General features: G+C 43.1%; 1 protein-coding gene across 8 annotated transcripts in view; it reads left to right on the top strand.

The window, feature by feature from the left end:
• Positions 1–16097, top strand: part of LOC119647762 — a 724584-nt gene that overhangs the window by 26048 nt on the left and 682439 nt on the right. For all 8 annotated transcript variants that reach the window (XM_038048883.1, XM_038048884.1, XM_038048881.1 and 5 more), the window contains one exon: positions 2862–4159. In XM_038048883.1, coding sequence (XP_037904811.1) covers positions 4046–4159 — 114 coding nt within the window. In that variant the 5' untranslated portion in view covers positions 2862–4045. The remainder of the gene's footprint in view (positions 1–2861; positions 4160–16097) is intronic.

Raw genomic sequence — 16097 nt, 5'->3', positions numbered from 1 at the left:
AAGTGATGAAATTAAACAGCTTCTCTCCTTTGGGATTGCATTCGCTGTTGCACTAACACATTTGTTGAGTATTCGCATCGCAAGCTATTAAAAGTTTGAGGTCACTTGATTCTCGATACGCTACCAGATCCCTTAGTTCTTCCGTCAGTAGAACACACAAAACACACAAAAAATGGATGTCAGCCTCGTTGTCAGCAGATAGGAGGAAGCTTTGGCATGCTTCAGGTTAATTTGAACAACCTTTATATTTTTTGGCAGAAGCTCAGTTTAATGTGTAATAGAAAACAGTTTAAAGGGTATGCTATGGTCGGTGTGTGACCAGGTTTCCCTTAGAATGTCCCGCCAGAGTCTCAATCGCCTTATGTTTGATTTCCTTAAAAATAGGCGCGTTGTTTTCCTGTTGGGGTCATTGTGTAATAGGTCCCAGCTGCACGCCAGTATCTCCGTTGGAAAGTGCAGTCGGCTTAAAGTTGTATTGTGTTGTGTTCAGAGCTAATTAGGAACAATTTGATTATCTGGGAATATCTTCGTTGGTTGGACGGAATATTGTACGGATTTCGGAGTTATTACGTTCAATCTAGCTGTTGCCGCTAGGTTCTTTGTTTTCGCCACCCTCTAGTTGCCTGCCAACAGAACCTATTTCAGCTTCCAAAAACTGTTTCGCTCGAAACGTCTCACCAAAGGGTCAAGGCTCTTACTGTATAAGACTATGGTCTTGCCAGTCCTTATATATTCCTCGGAAACCTGGGTTCCTACCAAGGAACATTGTGAACCCTTGGCCGCGTTCGAGAGAAGAATCCTTCGAAGAATTTTTGGCCCTCAAAAGGACGAGGATGGACGATTCCGTAGCCTACATAACGACAAAATCAATAAGGGATACCACGACCGTCTGGTTGTGGATAAAATTTGGTTCTTCAGTTTATGGTGGGTGGGTCACTTAATCCACATGGATGAGGATGATCCAGCTTGGAAAGTCTATAAAGGTAGAAAAAGAAGACGGGGCAGGCCCTGCCTGAGATGGGGCGATGACGTAGGTCAGGACACTACACAGCTTTTAGCGATATTGAATGGACCTCGGCGCAAAACCGGGGTGTCTGGAGTTCCTTATTAAGGCAGGCCTAGACCGGATAGCGGTTGTTGCGATGTTGATGATGTATGGTTAAAAACTGAAAATTTGGCAGGTTATGAATATTTGGCTTAGAGCGCATTTATGTGCGCCCTTGGGCCCGTCTGGGGTGATATGTCTAAATATTGTTTGATGAGAGGCCAGAAGGTTTAATAGTAACACTTTGATTCCTTTGTAACAAGAGATAAAATGTTTATTATTCATCTGGCAGTACCAGGAACAACCATTCAAAAAATCAGTACGCTAACGTTGGTCTCTCCGCTAAAACTCCACTCCAGGTTCGAATTCTGGTTAAGTCGTGGATACTTGCGTTTGACCTTGTGCTTGTCCTGTTGCTCCAGGCTTATAACGAGCAGTGTGGTAGTCATGAAACTGGAGCAGAGGCACGGGGGGCCTAAAATAGACCGTGTGATTGCCAGATGCTTTACAAAGTAGTGAGACCTGTTATGGGAAGATGCAATTCCTTTCTGCCAGGCTAGTTATCAATTCAACCTTGAAACCATCCCACGTGTACTATCTTCGGAATATCTACTTTATGATAATAAACGTTGATCCCCGCTGGAACTATTATCATAATTATTATTAACATTTGAATTATCCATGAATACTACACACGCTATTGTTTGTTATCGAGAATTCTCGATAAATTTATATCCACTAGTTCTCTAGCCCTATTTCCATGAATTTGCTTTTCGCATTAGATAGAAAATAATTCCGTTAGTACTATTGATACGATAAGTTGCAAAAACAAGATAGATAGAAAAGGAATATTATTTTTATCAGAAAAAAATTTCTCCTCATCATTGCTTGTGCTCTTGGTTTTTGGGCTTTCGTATCAAAACAACGCATAAATTCCGACATGTTTTCATTTTTGTACTTGGTGAGAAATCAGAGTTGTCATTGGCCTATCAGGGAAAATAGTACTTGATAATGCCTAGAGTGAATCTAGCGGCCTTTAACAAGTTTCTGTTATCTAATTAAGCTATTCATTCATTCTATTTATACTTCAATGAGTGCGACCGCCGGGCGCGACTATATTACCTTGTCTGAAAAAAAAATGGATAATAAATTCGTGTTCTAGTTTTCTGCGGTATTCACTGAATTGTTGGAGGTGGGAATGATTGTTAGGGATCAAATTCAAATGGAATGTTGGACTATTAATTGCACACTTTTTGGAATATTTATGAATGATTGGATACAATTAATCTATGGAAAAGCCAGTACGGAATGTGGGGCTTTTCATTTCCTCGTTAATTCTAAGTGGTTTGTGGACGACAATTCGGTAGTTGCAAGGAGTAACTGGGAAAGTGGACTTTCACTCAAAATGAATCAAGTTAATTTACCATTAGCTCTAGTCTTCCTACAGTGCAAGAAAAGCCGACAGCTTGAAAATTCCAACGATTACATCTCATGAATTTATTAAATCCAAGTTGCAGAGCTTTTACGTACTTAGGAAAGCTGCAGCTAATCATTAATAAATTTCACTCAATTTGAGTGAAAGTGGTCTTGCGCTTTATCCCCTGCGACCATTGAATTAATTAAATAAAATATGAGTCCAAAAACTTATCTTATCTGGGATGATTGCCCATTTCCAAAGTGCCATTCATATTTTGTGCCAACTTACTTTTTCCCTTGATTACATCTACAACGCTAACAAAATCCATTGAGTGAAATTGTTCGAGAGTATCTTTTATCGTAGGGTTCTGCTCATATCGCTTTTCTTTATCCTCCACAGTTTCCAATTGGTGCTACGTATAATTTTAAGGAATACAATTGAAACAAAAATTCAACAGATATAAATTTCAAATACATTTCTGTGAGTGCTCAAAGTCTGTAAACAAAATGTTAAGCGCCGAAATTTCGATTTAAGGAATAGAAAAGATGTAAAGAATTAAGCCATTTTAAAAATGATATCAGTGTACGTTAGATGTGTATCGTAAGTAACAGGAATATGTACATGGATAAATAGAGGAATTGTAGTGGTTTTAGTCTTCATCGATTGCCCTAATACCAATTGAACTCTTTGTAAAAAGATAGAATCGAATTGTTTTGTTTCTAATCCTTACAACGGCAACGTCTTCGATATAATTTAATCTATTTCGTAGAAAGTAATATGAATAGATACCATAGAATTTGAATGTTAGATATTAAGAAATAAGAAAATTACTAAAATGTGTTTTAATGAGAATTATAACTATCATTGTAAACAAAAACAACCGAGATAAATTGTTTACATTGCGGAGCTCAATTTCTCGTCCCTTCCTGCAAATCATCCTAAAAGTACGGCTCTTTTGGGAGGTTCGATTTTTGGAAATTAGTGAAATATTAGTAAAATAAGCATTTATTCGTGAATAATCTGTGTAAAAGTTAAAAAAGGACGTAAAGCAGTTTGAAATTTAGTGCAAAACCAATATTCGGATTTATCTAAACTAAGGCTCGAATTGATAAGCGACTAACTAACTAAAAAAAGCCGTCACAGTGGCCGCGTCGAAAGGAAAACGTGACACTCAACAATATGAAGAATCCGCGACTGATTCGGGTTGTGGTGCTGTTACCGCCAAGGAAACGGTAGTGGCTGTTAGTGGTGATACAGTGATAAGTTGCTCGACCGGTGGTGGTGGTGTTGTGGAAGCTTCCGATCCGGACGGAAGTAGTGTTACGCGAAAATGTTGTATCGGTGGCGGTGGTAGTGACGATGCTGGTGGTGGGGGTGGGATAGTCAGTGGCCGTGGGAATGGGAATAAGGGCGGTCCGGGAAGCGGGCGCTATCGTGGCGGCGGCTATAGCCTGTGCCATCGGTTGACTACCCACTCAAGCACCACCAGCGATATTCAACAATCGACTAGTGCAACGGCGGAAACGATTGCCACTAGTTCCGGTTTGATCGTTAGTTCGCGTCAAGGATCGGTAGATGGTGCGATGCAAAGATGCGGTTTGTGCTCTCTATTGTCGCGCCTGTTGCGTCGGGCAATGTGTGTTGGTTCGAGACGTGGAAGCGGAGAGTCGTACTATCAGGAGTTGGCTGAAACAGCTGTAAGTAGTTATTTTCGATATTGGACATAGGATGCAAAAAAAATTACATTTGCTGGACTTATTTTCCCCCGAATTTGGATGTTCTCCTTATCATCCTTTTTGAGGTGTACTCCAAGATATATGAAACTGTACTTACTTCCTAGGTTTGAGGGAGAATTATTGTCAAGTTGTTATTATGTTGGCGGTGATTGTCTTGTTTAGGCTATAAATTTTGTTTTGGAGCTTTTGACTCTCTGCTACTGACACCAGATACAGAAAAGTTGCATTCATACTTTTTTTTTGGAGTAGGTACGCACTGAGTGTTGGACCCCCGAAATGGAACGTCGTCGGACTACTAACTACACACCTCCCCATCGTCAGATAACTAGCCTGGAACCGTTTGTCACATTACGCCAAGCTAGCCTCTGAACTCCCCCGCCTTGCGAAGCCTTCAAATCAGGGAACCCCTTTCACCAACGGGGTGCGGGTGCGGGGCAGAGAAGTAAGGGCTCCTCCACCGTTCGAGCTCTACCTTGTTGGCAACAAGAAGGATACGAACGTAATGGGCAACACGACTCCACCTGACGAATTCCATCCCAACTTCTACAAGAAAAAAATGTGTGATAGGCGTCGCCCACAACTCCATTACAAATCACACAGTCCAGAGATCGTCCCTTTGCAATCTGTGCAGGAAAGACTGAAAACCTCCATGCCCACTTAGGAACTGGGTAAGGAAATAGTCAGTCTCCTCACTCTTCCGATTTAGCCATGCGCCTAAGTTGCCAATGAGCCGAGCAGTCCACCTGCATCTAATTTCATTTTGCCAAGAGACTTGCCATTTATCTAGAGTGCGTTGCCGTTCTTCACGGGCTACCACCTCCCTTGACTCTTCTCCCTTGCGCTTGTATATGACCTGTCGCTTCTTAGCGGGAAGGGCAAGAGACAGGCGGTTTAGAGACAGTGCAGTATGTAGACGCCACCTGAAAAGTTCACTGTCTCTGCATTTGGGCGGGACGCTTACGATATACCGTCTTGCCAAGAGCGTCAGCTCATACCTCTGCGCCCTAGATCAGGATAGACTGCGTTGAACTCATCAGGAGACGTCGCTTGCTGTATTTGCTCAAAAAGCTCATATTTGAGTCAAAAATCAGTCCACCATTGGTTTCGATTCGATTATTGACTGGAACGATATGGGAAGGGAAGGGTAGCGGTTCCTCAGATAGTCCCTCAATATCCGTAAGAGATAGTTCGGCACGTGGAAAGTATTGTCTTGTGTGCCTAGAATGTCTTTCCATCTTACGGAATTAAAGATGTTTGTGACATCAAGCGTTTCGAGGAACACCACCCGTTGAGCTCAGCGGCTATGTGCCTCCCTGCTCTAAAACCGAACTGTCGTGGGGATAAGTCTCCGACAACTCGTATCGGTTCAGCGAGTCTACTTCTGATTTCCGAGCACTTTTCTAGCAGTGTCAATCATACAAAGTGGGCGGTATGAAGACGGCAACTCAAAGTCGCCTTTCTCTATGCTGATCAGCGCAAGTCTCGCAACCTTTCAACGAGAAGGGGAAGATGTCCCTTTTCAGGCAAGCGTTGAGTGCGCCGAGCAGTATGTCTGGCCGATGTCGGAATACCAGTTTGTATACCTCTGCTGGAATACCATTACAACTCTTTTATAGAGAAAAGTGGACAGTCCTCGGTGCATCATCCCGTCATCATCCCATACCAGGTGCGCAGTGAATAGTGAGCGTATATTGCAGTCCATCTGCTCGGCTATAAGTGAACAGGATTTTCTCAGAGCCCCGAGTTTTCGGGTTACCAGTTTGCAACCGAGTCTCCATGGGTCCCCCTTCACCTCGCCCACCAGATCGTGCCTGCAGCGAGCTTTACTCCTTTTTATTACACTGGGGAATCTCCTTTTGCCTGATCCGAACTCGGTTATTATGGGCCATGCCTCTTTCCGGTCGGCTAGACGTTGTGTTAAGGCGCAGAGTCTGCAATTTCCGCCGCCCATCAATAATTAGAAAGTTTGCCATGGCTTGAAGCCCTCTTGGGCATGAAAGCTCCGCAGGCCGTCATTATCAGGCTCATAACTGAATTTACGACAGTGTCAGCTGCAGTGCTACCACCCCCAGGAGTATCTTCCAGTGCGGCCCCATCTGTTCCAAGAGTTTCGACGAATCTCCCGGTGTTCACCTTGGCAACGTTCCATGCACAGGAAGAGCGCTTGGGTGGCCTTCGAAGGCAATGTATTGATGGTCGAACTCGTGACCAGTCCATCAGCGATACCAATGACTCCGAGGTGAAGGTTAGGTCTGGAATACTTCCCTCGCAACCTAGGCGTCGGAACGTTGGGGTGGATCCCGTGTCTAAAAGTACCAATTTTGTTCTCGTCGCCATTTCGAGAATTCGTTACCTTCTGGAGTCAGGATGAGGCATGCGTGAAAGACGCTATCCCTAAACACCGAATCCAAACAAATCCGTCCCTTCGGTCTTGGGAAAGAACACTAAGAACGGTGCCGTCCGGAACCCAGATGACAGCGGACCTGATATATTAGGGTGCCATGAGGCTCGGTCTTTGTTTCAGTGCTGTTCATTGATGAGCATTAAATTAGCTTTGATCTCCGCAACGAACTGCGCTAGCAAATCGTGACCGGTTACACTCCGGTGCGTATTGATTTGTAAGATGCGAATCATGCTGACTATGATGATACTGATGTTCTTTCCAGTTCTGCTGTGAAAACTAGACACCGCCCCGAGTCCACAATGTGCGCAATGTTCTCTTCAGACGCGCGGGTCCCGGGATAGGACACAATTCTCCTTTTCGTTGCAGGTGTTCGCTTTATGACCTGTATGACCGCATTTACGGTATGTCGCCCTATTGTGAGGGTGCAGATGTGTGCCCATAATCCAAACATCTGTAACATTTGGTTGGGGTGGCCCGGATTCGTATCTTACACACCACCCAACCAATTCTTATTTTCCCACTGTTTAGAAGCTTCCTCGCGTATTGCTCGGCAACTTCCACCACAGCGACAGGCATTCGCGTTTGATGGCCTCTTCTACCTCGTTCCTTCCTGTGAGGCAGTCAAGGTCTCGAATTTCAGAGAACACGTGTGTTCCAGGCTGGAAACCAAAGCTTTTTCTCCCACAAACCCCTTGACTGGTTCACCGAACGTAACTTTATTTATTATCTTCGGGCCTAGTTCGACTAGGACTCCACCACCCTTCTTTTTACGAATGGAAGACACTTCTGCTGCGCTATCTTCGGGGTTAATCTTGTAACGGATTCAACTAAGGACTTCCGCGAAAGTCTAGTCTTGCCTTCCGTCGGCTTAATAAGTGGAGCTGCCGGTCTATCTTCCTTCGTCTCCCCACCTTTTCTTTTGGCGTTCCGTCCTTCGTGTCTGCCTAAATTTTAGGCAGAGGGTTTTCTGATGGTGCGACGTGTTGCTGTCTCTTGTTCCTTTTCGCCTTCTTTTTGTGAGCCCTGGAGAGTGAAGCCTCCTTCTGATGTCCCTCCCTTCTTTCGTTTTTGCCCCAGTATATTCTCTTCGGGAGATGCGGTGGTTTCTGCTTCCTGTGGATTTTTTCTTACTCTCCATGTCCGCCTATAATATGAAATCCTGTCCAGGAGCTCCTCCAGTTCCATTAGTTCTTTTTTCACCCCTTTGCTAACGTTTTTCTGGAGAGATGCCAGACGCCGCATCATTTTGTGAGTTTTTCTCTCCGTCTGCGCGTCCTGATATTTCGTCGGGTATTTCAGCCCTTGCTGCGTCTTTCTCTGGGGGCTGGGGCGAGCGGCGTATTTTCGTGCTGCAAACAAACGCAGCCAACTCACTCTCCACTTCCACTATCTTCTCCTTTGATTTGTTTTTGTTCGCCATTTAAGTTGTTTACCAGCGCATCGTGTGCAAGGGAGCGGGCCGTAATAATCAGGAACGGGTATACCCTCGGGGACAAAGCCCCTACCCCAGTTCCCTGATTAGCTGATCCCAGAACTCACGGACGGATCAGCTTTCGCTTAGGGCAAAGCGGTCTACTAATACCGGTTCAATGCACACTACTCGACCAGGGTCCCCTCCTATCGCCTCAGATGTCAGCTACAGGTAAATCAATGGTTTGCTGCGCTCGGCATCACCCTCCATTTCATATTTATTCCTTTATTACGAGTAAACTGCAGAAATTGTTTTGATGGCCAAAGGTCGTAGCCGCGAAGTCCATCCTTATTTGAGGCGTGCTTGACGCTCCAGTAACCATAATTTGCAGGTTGCTAGCCTGAATTCTTTTCTTTTCTTTCTAGTCGTTTACATCCTTTTCTCTTCGTTTAAGTCATCTTTTGCAATAAGCAGATACTATTTGCGTGTCCATCATCAATATCGGACTAGAGTTTTCTGCTTTCCGGGTAGTTATTGGCGAAATTAAGGAGATAACTGGAAATATAAACCGTTGCTAGGGGTCTTCCAATTTGTTTGTGGCTGGTCAAATTTGGTGCATTCCTCATATCCTGTCATCCATTTTCAGCCAGTTTAATAGTTTCAGTAGTTAGCTCGCTTTTTAGAAACCACCCTGCCAATGTGAAAGGCTTTCAGTTCATCAATAATCCAGAGCAGTCATTATTAGGACGATCGCTCATTTGGAGGGGTTCTAGTTTGTCTCTGTAATGTGTGCTCCGAGCAGCTCAGGTTTCGTCCTCACTGCTAGCTTGCAAGTTTTATTAGGTTCTCCCCTCGGATCGGCAATTTTTTGATTAGGATCCTTTCCTTGGTGAATACTGGCTCTTCGTGATTCGCAGGAAGGTATGACATCTGACTGAAATGATTACAATCCTCTAGAGACTCAGCGCAAACTTATGTTCTTCTTTGAGCAGAGTCCTTTCCCTGCATAGCTAAATTGATGCCTTTTAGGCCTCTTCATAAGTTTGTTCTTTCCTTCTTAACCAGTCTCTCTGCTCAGACACCTTTAAGAAAGTGTGTACGTCCACCGCTTTAGTTGGTCCCCTGATCAGCCACCCTATTTATAGGTTTACAGGTCTCCTATAGGCTACATCCTTGCTCAGCAATTTCTTCGGAATCGGTGAATAGGCTGCCAAACATAACCCCTCGATTGTTAAGATGAATCATGTTTTCATAAAATCTCCCTCCCTTTCCTCTCGTTAGCTATGAACAGGTACGTATAGGGACCTGTTCTGAAGGATTGGAAGCGTTCTTGTTTCTTAAAAGGTTCCTTTACGAGTACATGCAGTTGGCAATTTTTGCGAATACAGAAGCTTTCCAGTGCATAAATCTAAAATCTTGCAGTTTTTACGACACTCCTTGCAAGCTCCTTGACTTTACCAAATTGTGTTAAGGTGCCACAGTTTTACAAGGAGCAAGCCATTACAGCTGCCTAATTGGAAAGCCATTCAATCGTTAATGACATCAATTCGAATGGATTTCTGAGGCTTATTTACAATCTTGATCATTAAGAAGTAACTCCATTCTGGGCACCATTGCATTAACCCACATTCTACTTGAAATTTATAGATAAATATGATAATGTATTTAGATAAATGTGGATAGTATATGACTTGTATATATCTAAGACCAATCTATAGATATGTATCATACAAAAAGTGGTCTCAGCAGAAACTTTACGATCATGATATGATGTTAGTGCGTTTATGATCCCACTAAACAAACATATGTTCGCATATAAACAGTCACGATTTTTACACTTAAGATTTTATGATTTTTCTGTGTACACCAAAAAGTATTTCACGGTCGCCAGCTATGACGTAAGAAATTTATCCAATAACACGAAAATTTAGCAAATGAATTACGGTCAAATTTGATGGTGCGAAACATGCTGTTAAATGCATGATAGAGTATCTGATTTTTTGAGATTTCCATTGCATATGACGAACTTACGAGAATAAAGCTGGGTAGAATAATTACTACAATAAAGAAACCAGTCTGTCCATATTCTATGAATAGAATGAAAATTTAAGTGGGTTTTCATTCGAATATTCTTTCTGATATTGAGTTTTTACATAAGACTTCGTTCAGTAGATATTTCTATATTAAGATATTACTGCACATTTTGGTTTTAATTGAATATTCATACATTTTGAAGTGCCATTTTTAGCCGTAACATCAAGGTAGTACTTGTCGTACTAGCCTGTCATGAATGTTTATATTCGTCTTTGTGTTGATTAATCTGAAGAGCAGGGAGTACCCGTTACTTTGCCCTGTGTTGAGAAGCGAACCTCCTGGGTTTTATAAATCCCCATATTCTTGCCTCCATTTGCATAATTTTCCTATATTCTCCTTGCAATTTGCTTCATGTCTTTACGCCATCCTTGGAAACTGTGTTGCCCCGAAGAACTAAGTTCTGTCATCTTAAATTTTATGTCTGTCAAACCCTTTTTTCTGTTCCTCTAATATCCTTAGAAGCCAAGACCACGAGTTTCAATATTTTTTCGGAATTTTACAACGCAGCACTGGTCATTTGGTTGTCCACTCCTGAAAGGTATTGCCTTAGACCTTGGAAAATATTATACTACCGGTATCGTCCAAGGGCTCCAACTCTAATTTTTCCACTCTCTGCCCATTTTATGATTCAGCTTTCAGACCATTCATGAACTGATTACTCGGTTGCCTATTCATCCTAGGGGTAATTGAGTGCTGCGAGGGGAGTAAAAACCTGAAAATAAAATGCTGCTTCAAACCCAACGCTTGGAGACAATGCTCAAGGGTATCATCGGTCCGCGTTTACGGACCAAAATCTACCTCGTTTCTGCGACCCAATCTTACGGGACCACCATTTAAAAATTACTTCATGGGGTGGGTCTGCTGTTAGGTTCATATGGTTCGGGTTTTCAGAGCTTTGCTCGTTCAATAGTCAACTGCGGAGATGGTTATTAGCCTCCCCTTCGTTGCTCAGCTCAATTTTTATAACCTCAAATCCGGGGATGGAAACTCTTCTGGGTCTCCAAACATATTGCAATATCTAGGACAATCTAGAGAATAATCCATTTCAAAATGATGTTAATATTGATTGGAACGTGGTGGATCCATTTCTTAATATTACATAGAAATAAGTTTCTTTCTTCACTGATTCCTTGGGGACTTCTGGCTGTGTTTCGCTTCCCAAACTTTTGACAATTTTTGCACAAAAGACGGCGTAGTATCGGCCGCCTTTTGATAAGCATGATAAGTGATTGGCGGTGAAATTTTACTTGTTTCGCTTTTTCCTCAACCAAAGTCAAATCGGCACCTTTCAGCCAGTTTCCATTTTTTCTTCCCCCGTTGTGTAGGCCTTTACATCTTTCAGATGTTTAGTGGTCAACTCCATTATGCATCATATTATACATTACAGGACCTAATATCGAGCCTCGTGTTACGTCCATTATGATGATGTGCTTCCTGAGTCCATCGTTCGCGTTGCACCAGAGAGCTTCTCTGACTAGTCTTGCTAAGGAATACTCCTCAGCAAGCGGGTTTCCGATTTTTTATTATGTTCCGTCGGAAAGTAAGGGAATATGATGCTGGATTCGTTAGATCCTTATTAGGTTTATTATCGGTCAGCCTTACTGTAGGGAAATTAATATGCCTTCTCTCTGGTATGTTTCGAAAGTATTCGCGAATTCTCGGCCTCTTCACTCCAAGCTTCAAAGTTTGAACTCAAAAACTTCCAACTCCAAAATTTTCTTGGAAATATTATCCGAACCTAAAACTTTGTTTTGCTGGTCCTTCTAAAAAAGAATGTGCTACTATAAAGATTTCAATATTTTTTCTCCAGTTCTCGATCTTTTCCCTCTTGTATTCCGGGAAAGTCTCCCTTCGGGTTCTCATTTCCTTCTAGGAGCGCCGAGAATGTTTCTGCTTCAAATGCCTCAGCAAACCAGCCAGCTTTCCTAGTTTTCTCACTTCGACTTTTAGGGTCGGAAAAGATGACCAGATGGACCCTCTACCTTTCATGAAAACTTCACATTCTTTCTTTGAGGCCAGTCCCTGTTCATAGATGTTCTTGTCGATCAACTTGAGCCATACCGGTTTTTTTAGCGGTGAAATCTTTTTGCTTTTTGCGAGTTCATTGCCCGATTGATTCGTTACACTGTTTCCCCAGTCTCTTTCCAGATTTGTCCTGCTAAAATTTCATGATGTAGGGAGGGCTCCTCCCTCCCTCCTGAGGCTCATCTACCCACTCAACATTTTCATACCCCTGTTACTATGGCGTTCTGTCCTGTCCTGTCCTGTACCTCGTTTTAATGAATATGTATACCACCATTATTTTATCACCAAGTGAAAACAAGTCGGGAAACCGCAAGCTGGACGCTTCAGGTATGAAAAGTCCTTCTTTCTTCTTTCTTTTATAAAAACATTTGGGTGGAGACTTATCCCCTTAGTATTTAGCACGTGTATTATGGGAGAATATCCACTTTCGCATGATACTGACATTCAAAGTCTTATACAGAAGCGGCCAATTTGACCTTTTATAGCTTTGTTAGTAATAGCGCGATTGCCACCAAACTTGGTAGGATCCTGCTACATGTTAAAGCCTATATTGCTGCACTTCAGTCAATTACTAAAAATTATATCTTCGGTTACGTATGTCGTTTTTTTCGGCTTATTTTTTAAGGAAAAAAAGACAAATTTTATTTTTTAAATGTCAAATACTGAGTTTTTATTCCTTATATACCGGTGTTTCGAGGACCAGCTGTCCTCCTCCTCAGTGAGTATTTCTCTGACAGACAAGAAATAAAAACTCATTATTCGGCAAAATAAAATCTGTCTTTTTTTCCATTATAAAAATTATCATCGTCATCAACTGCGCAACAACCGGTATCCGGTCTAGGCCTGCCTTAATAAGGAACTCTAGAGACCCCGGTTTTGCGCTAAGGTCCATCAATTCGATACCCCTAAAAGCTGTCTCGTGCCCTGACCTACGCCATCGCTTCATCTCAGGCAGGGTCTGTCTCGTCCTCTTTTCCTACTATAGACATTGCCCTTATAGACTTTTCGGGTGGGATCATCCTCATCCATACGGATTAAATGACCCACCCAAGGTAACGTATTGAGTCGGATTTTATCCACAACCTGAAGGTCATGATATCGCTCATAGATTTCGTCGTTATGTAGGCTACGGAATCGTCCATTCACAAGTATGCTACGGAATTGTCCGTCCTCATGTAAGGGGCCAAAAATTCTTCGGACGATTCCTTTCTCGGACGCGGCCAAGAGTTCGTACTATCTTTATTGTTTTCGTTTGACCAGTACGATTCGATATTGTTCGTTCTTTGGTTTTTGGTGTTGACGTTGCCACCATGTACTTCGTCTTACCTTCATTGATGTGCAGCCTAAGATCTCGCGCCGCCTGCTTGATCTGGATGAAGGTAGACTATTCATTCGGGGTGTTCTTCCCATAATATCAATATTGTCATTGTATGCCAGTAGTTCGGTGGACTTGAAGAAGATGGTGCCTCTCGCATTTACCTCTGGATCGCGAATCAATTTCGCCAGGGCCCAGTTGAAGGAGACGCATGATGGGGGATCTCTTTGTCTTAGACCGTAGTTGACGCTGAGTGGCCTTGAGAGTTATGCTGCTGCTTTTATCTGGCCTTGCACATTCGTCAGGGTCAGCCTAGTCAGTCTTATTAATTTCGTCGGGATATCGAATTCCCTCATAGCCGTGTACAGTTTTACCCTGGCTATGCTGTCAGAGGCAGTTTTAAAGTCGATGAAAAGATGATGCAACTGATGGTCATATTCCAATAGTTTTCCCGTCGCTTGACGCAGAGAGAAAATCTGCTGTGTTGCCGATTTACCTGGAGTGAAGCCACTTTGGAATGGGCCAATGATGTTCTGGGCGTATGGGGCTATCCGGCCTAGCAAGATAGCGGAGAATATCTTATAGATGATAATCAGCAACGTGATACCTATATATATTCTGCACTGCGTGATATCTCGATGAATGGCACGGACTGCCTCTTTTATGTTTGGTGGTGGCAGCATTCGTCCATCGTCTTTAGTTGGCGGGATCTCCAACTCGCCGAGTTCGCAGACGTAATGGTTCTCCTAGACTTCCTTTTTCCGTCTGTGAAGTCGACTCTCAGTTCCACGAAGTTCTTGGTAGGTCCCTGCACGTGTCCGCGTTTTTTGAGAATGCAACATTACTCGGCATGCAGCATTGTTCCGTTCCGTTGCTAGTTTACATTCTCAAACCAGTCGTTTCGACTTTTTTTCCAGGCGGGGCCAAGTATGCTTGCTGCCGTATCTTCAGGTGGTTGATCATTTGTTGATACTTTATCTCCAGAACATTTGTTGACTGCGGTTATTGCGGCATCCATTTCCACTTTATAGGTGTTACGGAGGGCTGTGTTGTGAATGGCTTCAGTATTCGCTCTCACCTGATGGTCAAAGGGGATTGTAGGTGGTGTTGTAAATCGAGCCCAGAGCACTATGCCAACGAGATAGTGATCCGAGTCTATATTGGTCCCTATATGTTCTGATATTCATCAATGCTGGGAGGTGGCGGCGTCCAATCAGCACGTGGTCAATTTGGTTGAAAGTTGTCCCGTCTGGAGAGACCCACGTTTGTTGGCGGACCTCTTCCCCCGCAAACCAGGTACTTACAACAACCATTTCGTGCAATACTGCTAACTGAATAATCTGGAGTCCGTTATCATTGGTATCCCTATGTAAGCTATGGGAGCCAACGTATCGCCTAAATATGAGCTCCGTCCCTATTTGGCGATCGAAATCTCCAAGTATGATTTTGATATCATATTTGGGAGAGGCTTCGAGGGTCCGCTCAATTGCCTCGTAAAAGGTATCTTTCCCCCACTCTGCAATTTGCTCTGGAGGGGCGTGAACATTTACGAGGCTTATACTTCTAAATTTGCTTTGCAAACCCAGAGTTCATAGCCTTTCGATTTTATTTTGAAGCCGATAATAGCATGTTTCATTTTTTGACAGACTAACAAGCTTACTCCGAGCATATGTCAGCCCTACCCAATCCCCAACCTGGAGGACCAGTTGGTGAAATTTGTCCCATCCGTTTTTTATTAAGAAAGAACTCCCAGCGATCTCTACGTGGACGTGGAGATAGGGTTTGGTAGTAGAGCTGTTGGTGTTGATTCAGCAGGTGTTCCCCAGATTTTATGCTCCATCGTGGGTACCAATACATGTTTCGCCCTGGGACCTATACTACCCTTTGATTGCCTTGTCCGTCGAGCCGGATAATTACAGTTTATACTATTATTAATTTTGTTTAAATATATATCAGTAGGGACGCTATTTCGGAGCCTAGGCACGATATAGTGGCAGCCTCTCGATTTTTTTCATCTGGGTAGCATCTGAGTATGGGTCCGTGAAAAATATGACCATTTTCAAAAGGGTCGTTGGATTTACAGGCTGATCCCTTCCATCTAGGAATGGCTGGAAAGAAAGCATGGGGAGATCAATTATAATCTCATCCAGTTTTTCACTGGCCGTGGAGGATATCGTAAATACCTGCAGAGCTTTTAGTTGGACTCCTCACCTGAAGACCCAGCACACGTATTCTTCCAATGTCCCAAGTTCGTGGAAGAAAGGAGGAACCTAAAAGGGAACTCTAGGTGAAGTCACCAGAAAAATTTGTCAGGAGAATGGTAGCTTGTCAAGAAGATTAAGATACGGTCGACTCCATAATCGCAACAACCCAGGGTAAATTGCGAAAAGCAGAAAAATTGAGGAAAGTGCGGTTACGAACCACGCGGGGAGACGAAAGCAGAGCTAGCTGAAGTAAGCTAACTACGCCCCGTGATGCAATACCTAAAGGGTTTATTGGGTAAAAATCCCACACTCTGGAGTGTCTAGGCCAGATTCTTTTGACCTCCTTAAAGAAAAAGACATACGCACAGTGATTCAATTTTAATAAGGATTTGTTTTACACAAAACCTTAAAAAGCTGTTCTCACTGGGTTGTTTTGCTTTACATTG

The sequence above is a fragment of the Hermetia illucens genome, chromosome 2, assembly GCF_905115235.1.
Source record: "Hermetia illucens chromosome 2, iHerIll2.2.curated.20191125, whole genome shotgun sequence".
NCBI lineage: Eukaryota > Metazoa > Arthropoda > Insecta > Diptera > Stratiomyidae > Hermetia > Hermetia illucens.
The sequence above is the reverse complement of the archived record's forward strand: the minus strand, read 5'-3'. Positions and strand labels throughout refer to the sequence as shown.